This window comes from Entelurus aequoreus, linkage group LG12, assembly GCF_033978785.1.
Source record: "Entelurus aequoreus isolate RoL-2023_Sb linkage group LG12, RoL_Eaeq_v1.1, whole genome shotgun sequence".
NCBI classification, from domain to species: domain Eukaryota; kingdom Metazoa; phylum Chordata; class Actinopteri; order Syngnathiformes; family Syngnathidae; genus Entelurus; species Entelurus aequoreus.
This window is the reverse complement of record NC_084742.1, coordinates 25,552,587-25,576,746: the sequence shown is the minus strand read 5'-3', so window position 1 is coordinate 25,576,746 and position 24,160 is coordinate 25,552,587. Positions and strand designations below refer to the sequence as shown.

The following is a 24,160-nucleotide window of genomic DNA, read 5'->3' as shown; positions in this document are numbered from 1 at the left end:
ATTGATTCCTGAATTAATTAATGTATTAGTACTTGATAAGATATTAGTGATTGTATGATCTTAATTTTTGATTAATTATAAAATGGTTATGCAGTTGTCCCTCTTTTATTGCAGTTAATTGGTATCGAACATGGCCATTATAAACACATTTCCGCAAAGCAGGAATATTATTAGTACCGGGGCTGTCAAAATATTTAAATACTTAATCTTGATTATTCACAGTTTGTTCATAGTCAAAATTTATCGCCATAATCGCAGATAAATATAATTTTCATCATCAATAAGTGTACCCGACAGATCATTTTCAAGTATTTTATGACCATGACTAGACAATTAGTTAGCTTTAGTGAAATGTTTTTAAACATGCTTTTTTTAAACAGCTGAAAACAAAAAAGTTCATAACACGCTTTTAATGAGAAAAAAAAATTAAGTACCTGCAGTGCATTGGTGTCTTGCCAGATTTGGTATTTTATCACAATACAGAATTTGCATTCCTGCTGTAGGAGCACTTGCATTTAGAGGAGGAGCTACACTTCCACAATGATTTTCACGTATTAATAACACCATTACGATCATGGTTTGATTGTCAAATGTGTTTGGTATTGTAATCTGTGATATTTATACCTTAATAAATGCTTTTGATATTCTGTATATTACATGTTGTACAAGTTAATGATATTAATATTTCTTCATGACGGTGTTTTAACCTTCTGTATTTATTAATAAAATGTAATATTCAGCCTGCTAAACATGTTGTAATTGCGGACTATCAATCAGAACAGGTTATAAAATAATATTACACTTTATTTCAATCTGAAATAGAAAACATTTATTTAGGTAGAAATATCACAGATTACATTATAAAACATCTTTGACAAAGCATGATCCTAATCTAAGACAATTGTTCATTGTTTTGGTAGTAAGACTGGATGTTACGCGTAGCGCTGTTATTGTGAAGCCGAGAAGAAGTGTCTTGACATGTTTTGTCTCCAATTTAAAAGTGACTTTAGACTTCCTGTCTACCGTCTTTTTTTCTGCTGAGCTTTTATTACATTTTACTTAAGCAGTTAGTGTTATATTATACATGTTATGTTTTCAATGCACTCATTTGTAACGTAAACACGGACGCTCCTCCTCCCTACAAGCCACAAAGCTGGCCAGCAGGTGTTTGCTCCAATTATGTCGTCACACGGCAGATGCAATGGTCCTGTCTTGTCAAGAAAACGACTCGTCTTGGCTTTGGATATGAGATTTCCATAATGCCCCCTTTTGTTGTACATTTCTACTCACTATTTTCGAGCGTGTGGCTAAACAGTAATTGAAAGTCATTACCCATTCTACAGAATGGACCGAGGGTCAAAAAGGAATCACGACGCGTTAATCGCTCCTTAAGAAAAATAGCGCCGTTAAAGGACCTGATAGTTAATGCGTTATTATTAACTTTGACAGCCTTAATTAATACATTTAATATTTTTAGAATTGGAGCATAAACGGTTTTTTATCTCATCAATCTTTTTTTTTGTTTGTTTTTTTGTTTTACATTAGAGCCCTGTCAACATGAAATAACACCAATAAAGTCACCTTGACACTCGTTTAACCTAATATAGTATGATCTACTGTTATTTACTGGTAGCCAGGAGGCGTCATTGCGATGGCCATCACCCGGCCACTTAAATGTGGCCAATTTGTGGAAATGCTTTGTCACATCCTGGGTAATTCATTTAAGTTATAACTGGGCTTCTATGTGCTGAAATGTCGGTCGTAAGTTGTTTTGCAACAGTTGCGGCTTCGATCATTGGCTTTGTTGTTACTTGTTAGCATTCTGTCTTGTTAGCAATATATTGTCATTCCATTTCGCTCGCGCCGAAGCTATGTTATAGATGTTGAAGATGAAGTGCATCTTGAATCAAAAGAGTCCATCTCCACTTTGCTGGACAGCTGCTAATAGCTGATCGCAGTCTCAGTTAGCCTAAAGTGCCGCATGGAATGTTCGATGCTATGTTTCGCTGTTGTCTTCTGAGTTGAAAATGAGGTCCATTGAAAAGTTGTTTTGCCAAAAAATTAGCAACATGAGATTGTTGCGGTAAAGATAATGTCAAAATTAACAGTGTATTAATAGAAAATAAAGACCAATACTGCTCTGTAATACAAATAATACAGAGATAGCAATTAATTTAGGCTGAAAACATGTAGAATATGCAAAAAAAAACAAAGAAAAAACAGAAGATTTATAAGAAATCTTCAATGTAGTGAAGCCGAGATGTTTGAAGCGCAATATATCAAGGGACTAACTATCATTAGAGCAGACATTGTGTTTGTTTGTGCACATTTTTAATGAACATTTGAAAGATGAATGGAATATTGATGGAAGTTTTCAAGCATCTGATCAATAGTCAAAAGAAGCTTCCTAACTTTCCACTGTTAAATATGACACAATGCTTAATTAGCTGCCCTTGAGGGAATAATGCATTGATTAATTAGCCTGGTCCAACAGAAACAAACTGCAAACATTAGAAAATCATTTAAGTCACAAACGCATGAAGACATTGCAGCTCTCATTTGTTTCTTTTATTTCAAATGATTTAATTTTCTGTATTTTTTGCTGTGCCTTCAATTGAGTTGTTTCTTAACGGCAAAAGAAGACATCTGTTGTCCGATACTGTAGTATGTTTCACTCCAAGTGTGTGTGTTTATCTGAGATTTTAATGAATAGCACAATAAGCATGCCTCAAATCTATTTTTAGAACCGATATTCAATCCGTGAACTAACTTTGTTTTTGGAAAGCTTTTTAATGTTGGCTCAGAAGTTTGTATGATTTGCAAGATTGTACCCGAGTGAGTCCACAGAAAAATAACTATGGTGTCGTGTTAACATTAAATGCCTCCAGTCAGCCTTCAGCACTTGGAAATGAACAGCATAGGAACATAGGAAATGTGCCATGTGTCGCGTATACAACCTTGAATTAATCACAATATAATTTTAAATATGGTTCATAAAATCCACCACATTGGTTACAAAGCCATATTTTTTAAATAATTTCTTAGCACTGTATATACATACATTCTTATGTTTATTTATATTTTAAGTTTAATTAGAAATGTCCTTCCCATCAGTGGTTTCTTATAAATAAGTCTTTAGGGTAAAATTTAGTTTTCATTTGCTGTGACATGATCAATTGTATTTTAATTGTATTTTAATAGCTCTTTTGAAATGAAACATTTTAAATGAGATCACTGTAAATGAATGCTCAACATAGGGAGCAGAGTTAACACTGCTGCAGAAGTATCTTCTAAGCCAAACATACAAATATAAATACATTATTATTTTTTTATTTCTGACGGTCCAAATATGTTGACACACACAGGATGAAGAATTCTCTGAACAGCTTGCAGGGTGATCCCCACCGTTCTCACAGCCATTTGTGTTTAACTTTGCCAATTTGCACGTAGCGTTTTAAACGTGCTAAATAAAGATGCAAAATAGTGTCCGCAGAACAGTTTTAGTCTTAATAGATCACACTAGGTGTGCTAAATATTATATTTGCATCTTCGCCTTCCATTACTGTGGGCATTCTGATGGTCAGCATATATTCAGCATATACATGAAGACAGACACGCTAAATGGTTTGCACTCACTTTAGAGACACAATCCTCTGCTCATGACCTTAGTAGATCAGCTTTGTGTGCGCCATCAAGTTTGTAATGTTTTTTTAATACATGGAAACCTTTAGTAGATTAGGCACTAAATATATAATGTCAGCTCTGCCGTAAGAATTGTTGAGATTAAGAATATTTTCATGTCTTAACCTTCTGTTTGACAAGTATTTGTCCAAATAATGTAAATGTATTTATATTTATTTATTTTGTCAAGTCATGCCAAAGCCCTGATTCTGTTGCATGAAACAAGTCAATATTAGCACTATTAACAACTCTTGTGTGTAAATAGCACGCATAGTAGGTTTAAATAGTATTGGCACTACCTTTTTTTTAGTTGTTTACCTCGTATGTGTACCATATAAGATATTTAATTAGTCGCAATAATAAATAAAAAAAATACAAATAATAATACATTAAATACAATAAACGATACAATAAATGATAAATGTCTGCTTATACACAGTGTAACTGTTATAATATCCTAAAGTTTACCTTAATTGATAAAATATGTGACGATTCACAACACGATTTGTTTGGACATGGCTGTGCTGGCTATCTGCCACACTGGGTGGAGAGACCAGAGGAGATGCGGAGGAAGAGACGGAGCCAGCGTTGATTGACGAGCTTTACGGTGCCCTGGCTAAATGAGCATGTATTGGACACTTCGGCTCCCTGGATGGATTCTCGCTCATCCACACGGACCGTACTTTGGCTGAGAACTAGTGGGCAGCTTAGGACGTAGGGTCCAAACCAAATATTTTGCTGCAAGACATATTTTTTTAAATACTTTATTATCAGTGTGTGGCCCCACAAAGTAAAGGACGCACATCACAAACACTTTAATGTATATAGAGCGTTGCCATTCAATTAAAATGTAGCCAAATCAACAATAAAATAATTTTACCCACATTATCACTGCATGCATATTTTAAAATAATTATACGTTTACTGTATATTTAGGCTTAAACAAACACATATACTGTATAATATAGCCGCGACCATTTGCTTGTACATTGTAAAATATGTGTGGTGCAATTTATTGTTGTTCCTTCATATGAGTATGAGCTTTATTTGGGGGTGATAAACTTGCTGTGAGCTATATGCATCAGAATCAGAATCAGAATACCTTTATTGTCATTGTATGGAAACAACGAAATTGGACAGCAATCCAGCTCAGTGCTTTTAAAACAAACCTACATAAAATAGTCTTAAGACAACAACAATAATAAAACAATTTAAAATTTAAAAACATAATAAAATGTTAAAAACATATTGCACAGCAGATCTCTATCAGAGAGCAAGTAATAAAGTGGTGAGTGTTCAGGTAAGTGCAGAGTTTAGGGCAATAACAGCTCTAGGATAGAAACAGTTTTTCAGTCTATTTGTCCTTGCTTTGATGGTTTTATAGCGCCTCCCTGAGGGCAAGAGTTCAAGACAGTGGTGACCTGGGTGGGATGAGTCCTTGAGGATGCTGTTTGCTCTCTTGTTGCAGTGTCTCTTATACGGGTCCTCTAGAGATGTAAGAGGACATGCAGTGATCCTCTGGGCCGCGTTTATGACGCCCTGTAATCTCTTTCTCTCTGCCACCGTGCAGCTAGAAAACCACACAGAGATGCCATAGGTCAGTATTGACTCAACGGAGCAGCGATAGAAGGACAGGAGCAGGTTATCAGCCAGATCTATTTTCTTCAGCCTTATCAGAAAATATAGTCTTTGCTGACCTTTTTTCTGGAGTGCAGTGGTGTTGCTTTTCCAGGTCATGTTGCTTGAGATGTTCACGCCCAGGAACTTGCACTCTGAGACCCTTTCCACCTCCTCTCCCATGATGTAGATGGGCTGGATGGGCTCAGTGATTTTGTTCCTGAAATCAACAATCAGCTCCTTGGTCTTTGTGGGATTGAGAATGAGGTTGTTTTTTGCATAGTTGTCTGACAGTGCCTTCACCTCTTCTCTATAGGCAGTCTCGTCCCCTTCTGTGATGAGCCCCACCACTGTAGTATCATCCGCAAATTTGATGATGGATTTGCTGGGATGGATGGGAATACAGTCATGGGTGTAAAGACTGAAAAGCAAGGGGCTCAAAACACAGCCCTGTGGGGCACCGGTGCAGATGCTGAGGGTTGAGGAAAGATGGTGTCCGACCTTCACTCTCTGAGGGCGGTTCGTTAGAAAGTCCTTAATCCAGTAACAGATCTGTTGAGACAGTCCTAACTCCGGCAGCTTGAGAATCAGTCTGCTCGACAGAATGGTGTTAAAGGCACTACTGAAGTCAATGAAGAGCAGCCTGACATAGCTCCTTGGCTTTTCCAGATGTGTAAGTGTGGAATGGAGTACTGTTGCTATGGCATCCTCTGTAGATCGGTTTGCTCTATATGCAAACTGGTGAGGGTCGAGTGTAGGTGGTATAAAAGCGGTGATATGGCTTCGGACCAGTTTCTCAAAGCACTTCATGACGGTTGGTGTAAGAGCTACTTTAGGCAAGGTGGAATCATGCCCTGTGATAGGGACTGGTTGAATATCTTAGTAAAGACATTCGCCAGTTGGTCCGCACAGTCCTTCAGAACCCTTCCTGTCACGCCATCTGGTCCCGCCGCTTTCCTTGGGTTTACAGCTCGCAGTGTGCGCCTGACCTCCTGCACCTGCACCGTGAGGATGTCGCTGCTGTGCACTGGTGGCTGTGGTGAGACCTCCGGTGTCTCCACCTCAAAACGAGCGGAGAAGTGGTTTAACTCCTCAGCTGATGAAGCGTCCCCGCTGGCTGCGGCGCGGTTGCTGGTTTTGTAGTTGGTGATGTGTTGGACCCCTTGCCACATCTGCCTTGTGTTATTACTGCTGAAGTGACCCTCAATCTTCTGCTTGTATATCGCTTTAGCCCTCCTAATGCCTTTGTCCAAACGGATTATTGACGCCTTGTAGAGTGCCTCGTCTCCATTTCTGAAAGCACTATTTCTCTCCTTCAACAGGATTTTGACCTCTCTGGTCATCCAGGGTTTCTGGTTAGGGTACACCCGGATAAACCTGTCCACTGTGACTGTGTCTACACAGTGTTTGATGTAGCCTAAAACAGATGAGGAGTACATTTCCAGGTCCTGGTGAGCAAAGATGTCCAAGTCGGTGCTTTCAAAGCAGTCTTGTAACTGCTCCGTAGCTCCATCTGGCCACAATTAAACAGTCCTTGTTGTGGGGGTAGCTTTTTTCCTGAGGGGGGTGTATGCTGGTGTCATGAGCAGGGACATGTGATCTGAGAAGGTAAGGTGTGGTAGTTGTATAGCCCTATAGCCCTGCTTTATGTTAAAATAGACTTTATCCAGGGTGTTTACACTTCTGGTGGCACATTTTACGTGCTGATGGAATTTGGGCAGTACTACTTTAAGCTCAGCATGGTTGAAATCCCCCGCGATCACATGTACTCCCTCTGGATGCTTGTTTAGGTAGGTAGGTAGGTCTTTATTGTCATTGCACAAGTACAACATAACTTTGTTCTCAGCACAAACCCGTTCAAGATTAGACAAACAAACAGTGTACAGGGTTACAGAAGAGGAACGCTGATGGGTCGCCACAAGGCGCCCCATAAAAGATGGGAAAAAGGTAAAACGCTGGGGAAGGATTTGTAAAAAAAATACAATCTAGACTGGGCTCCTAAGGGAGCCTAGCCTGGAGTGGGAAAAAATCTCCATAGCAAAGCACATATACATATTACAACGTACATCTTGATATCTAACAACAGAGGGAAGGGTGAGGTCATGATGGTAGGCCGCAGCTCTCAGGCGCTGACCATCCATTCATCACCCCTATGGGATTTGCTTTGAGGGCGTTGAATTGGGGGTGGGGTATGTGTGTGTGGCATATATTTTTGTGGTTGCAAGTGTGTGTGTAAGCCCGTAGTGTGTCTCTGCTTCCACGGCCTTGGTGTTCTTGCCAGTCAGTCCAAAGTCAACAACAACAGGTGTGTGTCCATGAGAGACAAGAAGGGAGTTTGTTGTGTCTTCGCTGCACTGTCCTTCGGGAGAGTCTCGAAGCCAGGGAAACAATCCAAGTTAGAATGTTTTGTATGCGAGTGAAAATAAAATTTGCTTTTCACTCTAAATTGTCTACGACTGGTCCTCAAAACTGCGGGGCAGACAGTCCGATGTGATCCAAAATCACAAGAGTGTCCACAGTTCTTCCCGCATCCTCCAATCCTTTGTGGCAGCTTTGGGGTACTTTGAAGACTGCCAGCAACCTCCAATTTGTCGACAAACCAGGGCAACGCTTACTCCAATCAACAGATGTCCTGTGGATATCTTCACGTCCTTGACAGAAAAGGGTCGCCAGGCACGCTGCACTCCTTCTTCTCCCAAGAGTCCGTCGTGTGTCCAGCAACAACCGCTTTGTCACGACAGCAGGTTCCCCCAAACCCAAGATCTTGTCAATTTCGTTGAGGCCAGTTAAATAGTTCCAATGTTTAGATTTGGAGAGCAGTGCAAAAAGAGGCAACAAGAAAGTTAAGACAAAACAAAGAAGCAAGGAGGAGAGGAAAGGGGAGCGTCCACCCTCGATGAGTGCCAGAGAGAAAGAGTTTAGCTGAAAGCTAATTGCGTCATACAAGTGAGTAAGGGCTGAACTAGCATTTGCGTCAGGTGGTATGTACACAGCAGTTACCATGATAACAGTGAACTCCCTTGGAATGTACTGTATAGGGGTCTGCACTTGACAGTCACAGACTCTAGATCTGGAGAGCAGTGGCTGTCAATGATGGTGGTGTTAGTGCACCAGCTGTTATTTACGTATATGCACACGCCCCCTCCTCTACTTTTCCCGGAAGCGCTGTGTCTGTCTTGCGTGTGTACTGCGCGCCCTGTTGGCTCAATAGCTGTGTCTGGTATAGATGAGTGGAGCCAAGACTTGGTTATCACCGTAACACAACAGTCCTGGATGAGTCTGTTACCTGCGGTCCACAGTTTCAGCTCGTCCATTTTGTTCACGGTGGATCTGACATTTGAGAGGAAAATGCTGGGAAGCGGTGGTTTGTGTGGCCGCTTTCTAAGCTGCACGAGAACGCCTGCTCGGCAGCCTCACTTTTGTTTTCTCTCCCTGCGCCGACGTCTCCTCCTGCCTGCAGGTATGACAATCCACGGTGAGCCCCGTCTGCGGGCTATGTCCTGCAGTATGTTGTGCGAGTGTATAAAGTCCTTGTTTATCGTTTGTTCCGTCCGCAGTCCAATGCCTACGAGAGCTTGTCGGCTGTAGACAAACAGTACTAACAAAAACATTAACAAAAAGCACTGAAAAGGAGAGCTCAAAGCCGCAGCAACCGTGCGCGCCACCATCTCAAATTGCAGGATGCATAGATGGAAGAGGCCATCCATCCATGCATTTCCTACCGCTGGTCCTTCTCGTACGTAGGAATATGCACACTCTGTTCCACATAAACTATTTCTATGAATACCATTGTTTGAAGTTTGCTTAAGCACATATAACCACTTTTTGTGCATTTTTGTGAGCATCAACCATTATAAATGAGCTTCCAGCAGGCTGGGATTAATTATTAGTCATTTTGTGCAAATTTGTGTATTTTAGGACCCAGTACCACCTGTACGGAGGACTCCTGCTACCATCAAGGGGTGTGTCTCCAACAATGGGAGGGCTTTACCTGTGACTGCACCATGACGTCCTACGGAGGCTCATTTTGCAATGACCGTAAGTCCCAAAGTTTTGTCGGCATGATTGGTGTGAGTCTGTGTTCCTATAAAACATCCGCAGATAACCTTGAAGGTAGCCCTCTGTTAGCATTCTACATTGTTTTCTTGCTTGATTCAGAGAAGTAAAAACCGACTAGCAGGCTAATAGACTTGTTTGCTTGTTTTGGGAGGACAGTCAAGGGAGGTTGCATCGCTCCCAACTCCAACTTCTCTACTACTTTAGAGTATCTTGTTGTTATTGCTACACATGATGCAGTGTGAGTGTAATGGGCTCATTAGCGTGGGGCTTTCGTCCCTCATGGACAGGTTCACCTAGGAGAGAAACTTATCACTGAGTGTCTTTTCAGAGACCGAACAGTCTTATGCTGAAGACAATGCAGTGTCACGGCTAGAGCCCAGTTGTTTCCTGTGTGGACAGATCTGTAGAAAGGTGTTTGTGTGTGTGTGTCAGATTTAAAAAATGGTATCCAGCAGCGTGATCAGAAATTGAGAACTAAGGACATCAAAGGAAGAAGCTTGAAATATCCTTTGCAAACAAATATCAATCCTTTCAAACGTTCAAATCAATGACCCTTATTCGATTTGATCAAAGTCATAAACTATAGCAAAAGCATATAGGTTGTGTTGCTGCTGGTTTAAATCCTTTCTGTCTGCACATGTCTGTCTTCCCCAAGGACACTGTACATTCAGCGGTCGCACCTTCACAGATCAAAAACAAGAGCTGCAAATTACTTTAAAAATGCAATAATGCTATCGTATGTCAAACGTATTGAAATGTTAAATTTAAAAAGAACGCTTGCAGTTTGATGCAATGCAATTCTGCACCAATGCAACCAACAACAATTAACTTTGACAGTTCTTCATTTGATTGTGCAGGTGTACTAAATGAAGTGGCTGGTAAATATATTGCTCATGTCAGTATAAAATTGTATTATAAGAGAAGGGTGTGCATGAATTGTTTTACATCCTGTTACAGCATATACATTCATTCCCCATGGAATGGTCACATCTTCTGAACGGAGTGTTTTCTCATCATTTCTGCCAACTTGTATCTCTCACAATTCTTTTTTCATCCACTTGACCCGCAACGTGGCCGGGGTTAGTCCGCAGTCTTGTTCCCTTTATAACCGACCCTTTCTTCTTGCTTACTTGCTAAATGATCGGCCTTTTCTCCTTGGCGTCAGCTGACACATGAAAGATTGTGTCTCAGCTGGCCATTTCTCTGGGACGTTTCTGGAAGACTAAGGTAGGACTTTACCTAATGTGCACCTGTACAAATGTGATGGTTCTGCATCATCTTTTGTCTCCGCATACAAAGGCGGGGTAAAGTGGTGCCATGTTAGCAGTATTTTGTAGTTCTTCATTTCTTGAGTCTGCCATTTTTTTCTGACTGGTCTTTTACAAGAAACACTTTATTTGCAGTCAAACTTTCTCCCTCAAATCATATTATTTGTCTTACTGTGGGCAAATACAGCTGGTATGTTTTGCTTTATGACTTAATAAATATTAGAGCTTGCACACCCCTGAAACAGAAGCATGAAAGCAGGGCTGCCATAATAAATCACAGAACATCTCATTGCCCCAGTAACAAATCTTGACAAGGGCCTTCCCCACATTGTGCCCACAAAGTTGGAAGCAATTCTACAAAACATCTTGTTAGGATGAAAAGTTAGCATTCAATCAACTTAAAAGTACTTTGGAGCATTGGCCCTAGTCACACAGTACCAGCCCCACATGCAAAGAAGAGTTTTCTTTGATAAGTATGCTATGCCAGACAAATGCATAAGTGCAATTTCCTGCAGTTGTTTTGTTTCCCTCCGCTCCAGCAGAATTGTGACACCAGAGATGATGATTTATGGACCTAGAGTTGGGTTTGTTTTGTGACATTCTTCAAAGCGATGGTTCATGTGACGTGCAACACAATTGGAATTTGTGCTGATGTATGTCGATGTGTTGTGGTATTTATTGTGATTAACGGAGCCCGATGGAGGCAAAGCAGCCATGAGTTGCATTGAGATTGCGATTGTGTTGCTAATTAGAGTTTCTAGATTTAAATGTTCAAATGTTGTTATCTAAAATAAAGCATTTATGTATTTTACTCTTTAGAATGTCCAGTTGCACCTAAATTGATATGGGGACCATATATTTATAAAGTTAAGGAACGGTGGACTTACTTCTTTGTAAACTATTTTACTTATTTTGTGTATTAGGCTTTGTCATACTTTACACATTTGTATTCACCAGTAGGTAGTCATGAATTAATAAATAACAGTCGGACTAGCGCAAAACACATAAGGTAAAACTTTACCATATATGGAGATATATGCTGATGCCACCAATGGGAAAGACTTCAGGGGCACATTCTAAATGGCTCATTTGGAGGAAGTATGAAGAAAGGCAAGATTGTTTTATAAATATTCCCACCATGCCTACATGTTTTGGTTTCACATTTTCTAGACTTATGCAGATAGCAAATACGCAAAGACAGGTGTATTTATTAGGTATGAAAAGTTGGTTTTGCCCAATAGGTCGCCTTTAAATTGAAGTCTTTTTATCCTGAAGGTTAGCCAGTGGAATATGGCTGCAAAGAAGTGGCCGCTAAATACATAAGACTAAAAGAGCTGCTTGTTTCATATTAGTTACCTATTTTGTGCTTCTAATAGACAGGAAGATACAGGGGGGCTGCTTTTTAAACGAAGTGACCATATTGTTTCCCTCATTCATGGATCATATTTTGTATTTGGTGTGTCCTTTCTGTAAAAACTGCCTCTTTTCGTTTGTCTTTTTCAACACAAAAAATGTATTTGCTATCATATTTCATGCGAACATATTTTTTGGGAATAACAAATTAGGTATAAAAATGATGTTGTGCATCTTGCTTTTGCACACACACGCACACACCAGATAACATTTGTTATTCAGTCACAGCCTGCAGTGATTGACTGGTCTATTTGTCTCTGTGTAGCTCATAAGTGGGCCACTTGGTGTTGTGCCTTACTCATCTGGAAGCGACTCAGACGGAGATGGGGTGTTGTTTCTTAGCTTTGTCTCTCTCTCACGTTCTCATGTGAGTGGGAGAGCGAGGACAGAGAGGCACTGGGCCCTTAGGGAAAGGCAGTGTGCGTGTGCGTGTGTGTGTGTGTGTGTGTGTGTGTGTGTGTGTGTGTGTGTGTGTGTGTGTGTGTGTGTGTGTGTGTGTGTGTGTGCGCGCAAGCCCGCATTTTTCTCTTTTTTTTAAGCCGTTTGCATCTGCCGTGTGTGCTTGTGTACAGTAAAGCCAGCTGCTGTTGCGTTGTGCTGTCAGCCATACAAATTGGGTGTCTTGTATCTTTATGGACTGACAAATAAAAAAGTTACATAAACAGACTAGAAGTGTAACAATACATGTCATCATAATCTGATTTATCGCGACCAAACACTTTGTGTTGTACATCACTGTACCGTACCAAACACCCACGCGGTACACATTAAAAGTAAGGGTATGTAATTAAGTAAGTATGTGTAGTAACGTGTCTACTTCATCAGGATATATTTACTGTACAATTACCTGCTAGCAGTTTGCTGTTTTTATGATGTATTTTAAAGTTAATTAAATATGTTTACATAAAAGCTAAGCACGCTCATGTTTTTCATCTAGGGCCCTCACTCTACTCAAAATGAACCGAACCGTGATCATAAAATGTCCAGACCCGACGTATTATCACACTCCTGACCTATACTTCTTTATGTCATGCCCGCTGACAAAATTTCATATAATTGATGTTAAAGTCGTATTTTTCAGTATACTTGATTTAAAACTGACAGTATATTACTGACCATTTTTTCCTGTCGCAAGAGGCTGCAGAGCATCTGAACCAGAACTGCCGGATTTTGGAACAGTTTGTTTCTTAAAAACATCAGAACACTTAATGCTGCTCTGCCGCTAATGCTGCCTCAAAATACCACAGGAGGTTGAAAAACCAATGTAGTTTTATTTATTTATATTAATTACAATGCACATACTGTTATATTACTGTTGCCTTGTTCTTGCGCTGTGGTTGTCGCACTAAATGTGCCGAGTATGAGAAAGTAAATTTGGTTCACTGTATGTATAATTTTGGTATATTGACAATTATAATAAAACTTAAACCTACTAGTTTGACCCAATCTAACCTCTAACCCAGCTAACCACTGTACCATTGTACGTACTTGTGTTACTTATGCACTAATGTAGATTTCCGTGGGAGTATTGTATTTATTAATATTGCAAAGCCTCTCAGTGCATCTTTGTTCTGACCTTTGCAAGCACACTGCTAGTGCTTGATAGTTTGCTTTAGACCAGTAATTTTTATATGGTCAAATACCGGTGCCAATAATTTCCATAGCAGGAAACTACAAACTACACTGCTATGTGACTTTGGACATTATCTTATGGCAAAACTATTGCATTTTTAGATGATTGGTAATAAATTATTCGCTGAAAATTTTACATAATTCAGTACAAAACAAAAATGAACACTTTTCTCATGCAGAAAGAGAAACTAACAAGCTTTATGTTGTCATATTTGCTACCCTTTAGTCAAAATTTGAAGACTTAGGGCGTGATCTATTAAAAGGTTTGCGTGTATTGAAAACTTGGTAGCGCACACAAAACTGATCTACTAGGCTCATGCGCTAAGGGACTGCATCTATTAAATGAGCAAAATAAGGAGCGCAATCCATTTAGCGTATCTCTCTTCATGTATATGCAGAATATATGCTGATTATCAGAACGCCCACAATACCGGGAGGAGAAAATGCAAACATATTTATTTAACACACACAGTGTGATTTATCAAGGCTAAAACTGTCTGTGGGAGCTGTTTTGCATCTTTATTTAACATGTCTGGAATGTGTGTGCAAACTTGCAAGAGCTCAGAATTGGCTGTGAGAAAGGAGGCGATCACAGTGCAGCGCCGTCATGTGTGTGCGTCAACATATTTGGACTCGCAGAAATAAAAATGTAGTAGTAGCAGTAATAGTAGTAGTAGTTTATTTCAAACATGCTAACAAAGTTACATCAAAAGTATTTACAGTGCACAGTTAAACATGTCTGAAAGGGAGTACGAAGAAGCTAAGCTTATTTATTCCTACCCCTTTCGTAACATCCCAGCAAATACTAGTAGGTTTGTTCACCTCCTGTGCTCAAAATGAACTACTCAAAAACCTGCAGAACGATGCCAAAATGCACCATGACCACCACAGACAAAACCAACACAATATAAGACATACTGTATCATCGAATTAGCAATATCATTTTAAAATTGTATGGCTGCTGGATGACTTAAAGGCCTACTGAAAGCCACTACTACTGACCACGCAGTCTGATAGTTTATATATCAATGATGAAATCTTAACATTGCAACACATGCCAATACGGTACTTATAAAGTGACATTTTAAAATTCCCGGGAAATATCCGGCTGAAACATCGCGGTATGATGACGTATGCGCGTGACGAAGTCCGAGTAACGGAAGTTATGGTACCCCGTAGAATCCTATACAAAAAGCTCTGTTTTCATTTCATAATTCCACAGTATTCTGGACATCTTTTGCAATTTTTTTAATGAACAATGAAGGCTGCAAAGAAGACAGTTGTAGGTGGGATCAGTGTATTAGCAGCGGACTACAGCAACACAACCAGGAGGACTTTGTTGGAGCGCTAGCCGCGCTAGCCGCGCTAGCCGCGCTAGCCGCGCTAGCCGCGCTAGCCGCGCTAGCCGCCGACTTCACCTTGACTTCCTACGTCTCCGGGCCGCCAAACGCATCGGGTGAAGTCCTTCGTCCTTCTGCCGATCGCTGGAACGCAGGTGAGCACGGGTGTTGATGAGCAAATGAGGGCTGGCTGGCGTAGGTGGAGAGCTAATGTTTTTAGCATAGCTCTGTGCAGTCCGATTGCTAAGTTAGCTTCAATGGCGTTGTTAGCACAGCATTGTTAACCTTCGCCAGGCTGGAAAGCATTAACCGTGTATTTAGATGTCCGCGGTTTAATAGTATTGTTGATGTTCTATCTATACTTCCAGTCAGGGGTTTATTTATTTTGTTTCTATATGCAGTTAAAGCAAGATGCTATCACGTTAGCTCGTAGCTAAAGCATTTCGCCGATGTATTGTCGTGGAGATAAAAGGCACTGAATGTCCATTTCGCGTTCTCGACTCTCATTTTCAAGAGGATATAGTATCCGAGGTGGTTTAAAATACAAATCTGTGATCTACAATAGAAAAAGGAGAGTGTGGAATCCAATGAGCCAGCTTGTACTTAAGTTACGGTCAGAGCGAAAAAAGATACGTCCATCGCTGCCTCTCAAGTCATTCACTGTAACGTTCCTCATCAACGAATCTTTCATCCTCCCTCAAATTAATGGGGTAATCATCACTTTCTCGGTCCGAATCTCTCTCGCTCCATTGTAAACAACGGGGAATTTTGAGGAATCCTAGCTCCTGTGACGTCACGCTACTTCCGGTACAGGCAAGGCTTTTATCAGCGAGCAAAAGTTGCGAACTTTATCGTCGATTTTCTCTACTAAATCCTTTCAGCAAAAATATGGCAATATCGCGAAATGATCAAGTATGACACATAGAATGGATCTGCTATTCCCGTTTAAATAAAAAAAAAAAAATTCAGTAGGCCTTTAAGGAGCTGATTAAGACCAATTGATGCGTTGTGGTGTCTGCAGGTGGGGTTTTTTTTATGACGTTCGTTTTTCCATTTAGGAAATATATGATTATAATATAATATATCTCCCTGAGAAAAAATGTCTTGCAATCTGCATTTGCTTGTGTCTGGAACCATCACAACACCTCAGCGCATCCCAGAGTGCATTGTCAGCGTGCTAAAAAAAAGTTTCTGTTGTCGAGATAGCGACTCTATGCTGCTTTAAAGGCCTACTGAAATTAAATGTTTTTATTTAAACGGGGATAGCAGATCCATTCTATGTGTCATACTTGATAATTTCGCGATATTGCCATATTTTTGCTGAAAGGATTTAGTAGAGAACATCGACGATAAAGTTCGCAACTTTTGGTCGCTGATAAAGAAAGCCTTGCCTGTACCGGAAGTAGCGTGACGTCAAAGGTTGAAAGGCTCCTCACAATTCCCCATTGTTTACACCAGCAGAGAGAGTGATTCGGACCGAGAAAGCGACGATTACCCCATTAATTTGAGCGAGGATGAAAGATTTGTGGATGAGGAACGTGAGAGTGAAGGACTAGAGTGCAGAGCAGAACGCATCTTTTTTTCGCTCTGACCGTAACTTAGGTACAAGCTGGCTCATTGGATTCCACACTCTCCTTTTTCTATTGTGGATCCCGGATTTGTATTTTAAACCACCTTGGATACTATATCCTCTTGAAAATGAGAGTCGAGAACGCGAAATGGACATTCACAGTGACTTTTATCTCCACGACAATACATCGGCGAAACACTTTAGCTATGGAGCTAACGTGATAGCATCGCGCTTAACTGCATATAGAAACAAAATAAATAAGCCCCTGACTGGAAGGATAGACAGAAAATCAACAATACTATTAAACCATGGACCTGTAAATACACGGTTAATGCTTTCCAGCCTGGCGAAGGTTAACAATGCTGTTGCTAACGACGCCATTGAAGCTAACTTAGCAACGGGACCTCACAGAGCTATGATAACAACATTAGCTATCCACCTACGCCAGCCAGCCCTCATCTGCTCATCAACACCCGTGCTCACCTGCGTTCCAGCGATCGACGGTGCGACGAAGACTTCACCCGATCACCGATGCGGTCGGCGGCTAGCGTCGGATAGCGCGTCTGCTATCCACCTCAAAGTCCTCCTGTTTGTGTTGCTGCAGCCAGCCGCTAATACACCGATCCCACCTACAACTTTCTTCTTTGCAGTCTTCATTGTTCATTAACAAATTGCAAAAGATTCACAAACACAGATGTCCAGAATACTGTGGAATTTTGAGATGAAAACAGAGCTTTTAGTATTGGATTCAATGGCGTCCGAATACTTCCGTTTCAACGATTGACGTCATGCGCATACGTCATCATACGTAGACGTTTTCAACCGGAAGTTTAGCGGGAAATTTAAAATTGCACTTTATAAGTTAACCCGGCCGTATTGGCATGTGTTGCAATGTTAAGATTTCATCATTGATGTATAAACTATCAGACTGCGTGGTCGGTAGTAGTGGGTTTCAGTAGGCCTTTAAGGTGGTGCAGTTTGTAGATGTTCGCTGTTTGTTCGACAACATTGCAATAATACACAGGTTGGGGAGCATGATAACATGACAACGGAGAGAGATTTGTGTTTCCATGGCTACAGCTATGCCAAATCCTCAATTTAAATAGGGCGGTCTGCACCACTTCTGCACTCGTTATCAGTTGTACACACTGTTAGTAGATCACAGGCAACCAGCCCACAAATAGGATTTGCAATTTTAGAGTTTGCATGCACTATTTAGCGTGTGGTATCTTGCTCCTAATAGATCAGGCCCTTTGTATTTTACTATAAAACCACTTAATTTCATAACTGAACTGGATTAACACTGAAATAAAATCAGCCTTAGTGTAATATTTAGCCCTCTCTGCTTCGTCTAACCATGCTGTTAGGAAAGGAACTGTAAATATATCACTGATAAGTACCACTCCTAAGCCCACTGATCCAATTGGCCAAATAAACACCTAGAAAAGTGTGAGAGGAAGACATCTTTTCAAGTCTATTTTTCCATCAGTGTTACTTCCTCCTCTCACCTTTTCTTGCCTCCGCGTTGCTGTTTGCCAGTCGGCCTTGCAAATAACGGCCACCTCGTTAGTCTCAACCCAGTCCGCCAAAATTACTTGGCATGCTTTTATCAAGCGCATGCAAAAAGACTCCAGCTCGGGGATGGCCGGCCACTTTGAGAAGGCATCAGTTATCTATCCACTTGCAGACGCTTTGAGAGAAAGCACGAGCAGACAAATGAAAGGACGATTATATTGTATGGAAAGCCCACCGGTTGTGAGGACCCAGCATGTCTCGAGCCAGAGTAGGACTGGTTGAAAGTGGATGTCTGCAGGACAGCCTTGCCAGCTTTCCTAAAAGTAGCCACTCATCTCGTCACCTTCATGAGTCTTGTCTTAACCAGAGAAGGAATACTTCCGCCTGAAACTTTCTCCCTGCTCTTGATGAGTTTATGCTTAAATGTTGATCCAGTGTAGAGCCTTCACTGCTTTGTAGGGTTTAATTAAAGAACGGGATCGCTTTTAAGCCACAATGTGCGTTAAAGGACAATTAACGAGTCTTACTAATTGCTTTGAGACCACTTTAGATGAACGCAAACATCATCAAAGCCCTCAACTACTTTTTGAAATGAAAGAACAGGACAAGTAAGAGAGGAAATACGTCAACTAAAAGAGTAGGATGTCTTAGAGCAGTGGTCCCCAACCACCAGGCCGCGGCCCGGTACCGGTCTGTGGACCGATTGGTACCGGGCCGCACAAGACATAAAAAAAAATAAATATATATATATATATATATTTATTTTTTTTATTAAATCAACATAAAAAACACAATATATACATTATATATCAATATAGATCAATACAGTCTGCAGGGATACAGTCCGTGAGCACACGATTGTATTTCTTTATGACCCCCTGGTCCGTGGGACAAATTTTCAAGCGTTGACCGGTCCGCAGCTACAAAAAGGTTGGGGACCACTGTCTTAGAGTACCACTTTGTGCAAACTTAGTAAATGACTGACAATGTGTCTACCGCTTTGATCCGCACGGTGCTAATCAATAAGTTCCATTTACAGTGTCTGCCTGACCTTGTTTTCCCCATCTTGCCTTCCACAATCTTGCAATGGATAACCTTGGAAAGCCCAAAGCAATTAGTTGTCCTTATGGCGAATATTACAAGCCTAATATTCATTTTACTCTTTGCAAAAAGTTGATTCACCCCTGACAGGGTTAAAGATCAGGGACGGTCTTTTGTTGCTCATCTTAGCAAATATTGCCTCTTTCTTGCCTGTTTTTCTACAAAATGAACCACATTTAAAATGTGGTGATTTTTACTTTGAATTGTCACTGCTGTGAGCTGGCTATGCGGTCCAATCAGTGGTGTGATCGTCTTGTTAAAGGATGTACTCTGCAGAGACAATACTGGACCACAGACACATTCCGGTAGCAAGAATTGATTGTGGTACCCAGAAACCTGAAATAACAGAAATAGCAGCATTCAGATCATTAAGTCTTTGGAAAGAGAAGTCAATAGCATGATGCATGAATGGGAGTGTTAGGGCACTAAATGGGGCATCTTTATTTTTAGAAAACATTACCTGTCGGTTAATAAACACAATTAATTTAGAATGATTAAAGATGATCATTAGAGGTGTGACAATACAGGAGACGAAACAATACTTGATATTGCGTTCAAGAGAACAAGACGAGACAATATTGATTTTTTGTTTCTTTTTGCAAACCAACATTTTAATTTTACCGTGTCACAAAACAAGCATGACATTTAGAAATGTTTTATGGCTTTGTGTGCATGACCAAAACATTAGCTTTTGACTGATCTTTCCAAATTGAAACACAAATTTACGACTGTATTTCTAAAACAGTATTATTTGAGTTTATATTGTAGCCAAACCTTTTCTCTGGAGCAGTGGTTCTTAACCTGGGTTCGATCGAACCCTAGGGGTTCGGTGAGTCGGCCTCAGGGGTTCGGTGGCGCCTCCAACGCTGAGGTCAAGACACACCTGACTCATCGTGTAAATACAAACTTCTCCCTATCAGCGTATTATGGATACGACAACAGCAGAACTCACACTGATTTGCAGGTGTGTAATTTGTTGTGATGTTCATGCACGGTTCATTTTGTGCACCAGTAAAAAAACATATAACTTTGTCTTGAATTTGAAAAAAAACAAAAAACATTTTATTTTTCACTAAAGAAGGGTTCGGTGAATGCGCATATGAAACTGGTGGGGTTCGGTACCTCCAACAAAGTTAAGAACCACTGCTCTGGAGGTATAGTGTATAACAGGGCTATTCAACTACATAATGAAGAGGGCCGCAGATTCAAGAGCCTAAGGGCTCAGGGTCCAGACATCGAAATTTGGACGTTTCTTTAGAAAGTGCCTCCGCAGGTCATATTTCTTTGAGAATGCCTACACTTAATTGCAAAGTAAACACATCGGCTTTCACACTGCACTATCAATAAATTCATTATTCTGCCCTTGCTACTCGATTACAGCTTGCGCAACGAGACCGATTGGTAACAGCATGAAGAAACAGAAGCTTCAGAAGTTTTGCTGAGGATTGATGTTCCTTCTTTTGAATGATTCCCCTTCCTCAGTTTTACTTTTTTGACATGTCTTCCTTCATGTAGGTTTAAAAGACTGATCATATAACCATACAATAAACATTACAATAGTATAACGTTGTTTAGGCTTGGACCAATAACACATTTTGCTTGACGATACTGACCCACAAACTACTGCAGATCAATGATAATTTTACCATTCTTTTTTTTTGAGACCAATCTAACCACTGATAAAATAATAATAATGCAAATATACCTTTCCAAAATTCTATATTTTTGTAGCTCTGGTATATTTTAATATTGTAATACAAATGTATTTGCAGCGGAAACATTATTGCCGAAATAATATTGTTCTGGCTTCATGAGAGCCATATTATTTGTATTTGTGTGTTTAAGTATGTTTATCTTCTTCCATTTTAATTTGTAAACATTTTAGAATGTTTTTTGTTTTAGTAAATGTAAATTGGTTGATCAGTTCGTTTCACTTCCGGTTTATGTGACATCACGCAAGTTTGCTTGCTGACGCCTGTTTCAACTCCACTCTGTGGAGTTTATATCGATCACTTTTGTGCAAAGACAGTACAGCTGTTTAATGTTAATACTGTATCTTGGTTGTATGGACAGCAATGTGTACATACATGTTTAGATTGGGGTATGACAATTCTTAATGGGAACATACCTTAATGTCTCTAGCTCATGTTAGCATTTAAGCTAGCTAGCCAGCTAATGCTAGTCCTTCCATTAGTTTATCAAAGTGAAGTTATCAATCATGGTTTTTGGATCATTTTAATTTAATACGGTAATACTAACCGTCAGAAATTTGTCATTACTGTTTATGTGCGTGTAGTACAAATTCCCGCAAACGCTGCTAAAATTGACCACTCGTCCTCTTGTAAGCAATGACTCGAGCCCTGGCTTGGGGCTGAACCATCATACTTTGTTGTCCAGTTGCTGTTAAAGTCAGATGTTTGCAATTTATTTGGATTTTTGTCCAAGGTTGACATTTTTGGGTTGAAAGAGTCATCGTCTTCTACTCACCCCACTTTCTGCTACATTCTGACACATATGCCTCACTGTTTCCCCCTGCAGGGTGACGGAAGTACTGCATACATGAGCAACACTAGTTTGAATGGTTTCATCAAGCCTATTTGGGTGATGTTCGGCGAGCCAAATGAAAAGCTCTGGCGGCCCGCAGGCCGTCAGTTGAATAGGACTGGTATATAAAGAACATTTGTTTTTTCATAGTTTTTAAACATGTATTGTTTTGTCACAGCAACATTTCAGTTTTGAAATGGCTTCACTGCAGTTTTTACCTTTTTATAAACGTTTTGGACATAATCTGGAATTGAAACACATGACTATTGAACATTTTGGATTGAATTGAATTGCACTTGCCAATGTAGTTTTTTTTTTTGTTGCCCATACATTATTATTTACAATAAATACAAATACTGTATTTACACTACTTAAAAAAATAGTAATAAAACATAATTTTCTAATATCTAACTATAAACATACTTGAATTGCATTCAGGCACACACTCAGGCTCGCATAGCCAATTATACTTGTGATCGCCAAGAGTAATATAGTAAACCCTGGTTAATTGGTTCTGGGCCTGACTGGTAAAATAATTTCTGCCAAGTCGGAATTATTTGTTGTAAATTGAATATTGTCATTGCTGAAAACAAAGTTGTGTTGTACTTGTGCAATGACAATAAAGACCTACCTACCTACCTACCTTTATTATTTTCTAAAAAGGGGTTTTAATAGTAAGAGAACCCTCTAGTCAGGAAATAGCATCCACATAGTCACCTTTACAAGCTGCAAACTTGAAATCTGCGTTCAGTTCTAACCTCTATTGCGTTCTACAATATCAAAGACTAAAATAAGGCCAAAAACAAAATCTCGTTTTGGGCCACAAAAAGGCCGTAAGTCGTTGTGAAACATCACTATAGCACAACTTTTAGGTTGTAAAGTCGGGCCGTCAAAATAAAAGCACATCAGTAAAATAACACGGTGACACCACAGTGAGCAGTTAGGTTTTTTTCCCCACCACATAGGCTGATTGGCAAAACTAAATAGGCCCTAGTGTGTGAATGTGAGTGTTAATGTCTATCTATGTTGGCCCTGTGATGAGGTGGATACTTGTCTAGGGTGTTCTCTGCCTTCCGCCCGAGTGCAACTGGGATAGGCTCTAGTCCCCCCGCGACGTCACATCATCGTCATGTTGCTCACCGTCATAGTCAGTCATTTGTGATCCAGTGGTTTGGTATTTTAAGCCCTAAATAATGTCAGCTGCTTTTAAAACATTTGTGAGACTCGATAAGTGGGAAAGGCTTATGCCCTTTGTTTGTAAAACAACTACAATAAAAATTGTCACGTTTTAATCTCATGAGATATTCAAGCATGAGATCTCGTCTTAGCACTAACAACCATGCTCAACCTTTGGATGGGAGACTGCGGTTTCACATAAATGAGTTATTTGTTATGCATTGTAAACTAGCTGGAAAATATTGGTTCCCTATTTAAATGGCATCTAAAATTGTGTGTTTTAGGAACAATTTCCTCAAACTCTTGTGAACAAATGTTGTTCATCACCACAAAAATGGCAGCTCTGCCTATATTTTCTGCTTGTTAAAACTATCTTCCGCCTTGTGCCGAGACCAGTAATGGATTTTCCATAGCGTGAGCACAGCGGCGCTTTGAGGCGGGCGTGAACAAGGAGGCCAATGAAGTGATAAATGGTGGCTTTCCAAGAGGGCGATAATCTTTCATTCCCCATTGCGGTGACGCACTAATAGATTCCTCTGCCGAAGCCCCTTGTGGAATTTTGTGTGTCCTTGGTGGTGATTCATGTGTTCTTGGGGAGAGCGATCTTATTGGGATTAGGCCTCGCAGACCCGGAATGATACAAGCTCACCCTTAGTCTAGACATGTGACACAGTAAACAACAATGCAAGACATTCCAGAATTTAGTGCCAAGCTTTTTTTCTTGTCTCCTTTTTCTCTCATCCATGAATTCTGTCAGCCAATCAACAGACTGAATGAAGTGTGTCGAGTTTACTTTAAGGTAGCCAACCATCGTAGAAGTGTTGGTACAGATTAGGTTCTCTTCCTAGCTTTTGTCATTGAAACTCGCACAAAAATGAATCCCATGCAACACGTACAGTATGCAACTACACTGCTTTGGTGCAACATGTGCATGAACTTCATGCACGTCAGCATGTCAGAAGATGGTTGGAAAAAGTTACATGGCGCTCTTTTCAAAGGCTTTGTTCCTCAGTCATTCTGGGAATGTTTGACTTTCACTGCAAATTAAAAGTCGAAGCAGCAGTTTCACTTATCCAAACACAACAGAGGGATGAGGTCTATTTTATGTGCTGCATTTGATGACTACAATGTCTTATGTTTTAGTTCCTTTGGCCATTAGTAAATTTAGTTTAACCTGTCATGTTGCACATTCTTTAGGGAGAGTTGGAATGCATAGGATCTATCTCAGTGCATTCAATCGGATT

The 24,160-nt window shown here is 40.2% G+C and overlaps 1 protein-coding gene across 13 annotated transcripts in view; it reads left to right on the top strand.

Moving 5' to 3' along the window:
- The window catches only part of LOC133661820 (neurexin-2-like), a 957,097-nt gene that overhangs the window by 560,533 nt on the left and 372,404 nt on the right, over positions 1 to 24,160 (top strand). For all 13 annotated transcript variants that reach the window (XM_062065342.1, XM_062065337.1, XM_062065335.1 and 10 more), the window contains one exon: positions 9,217 to 9,336. In XM_062065342.1, the coding sequence (XP_061921326.1) occupies positions 9,217 to 9,336 (120 nt within the window). The remainder of the gene's footprint in view (positions 1 to 9,216; positions 9,337 to 24,160) is intronic.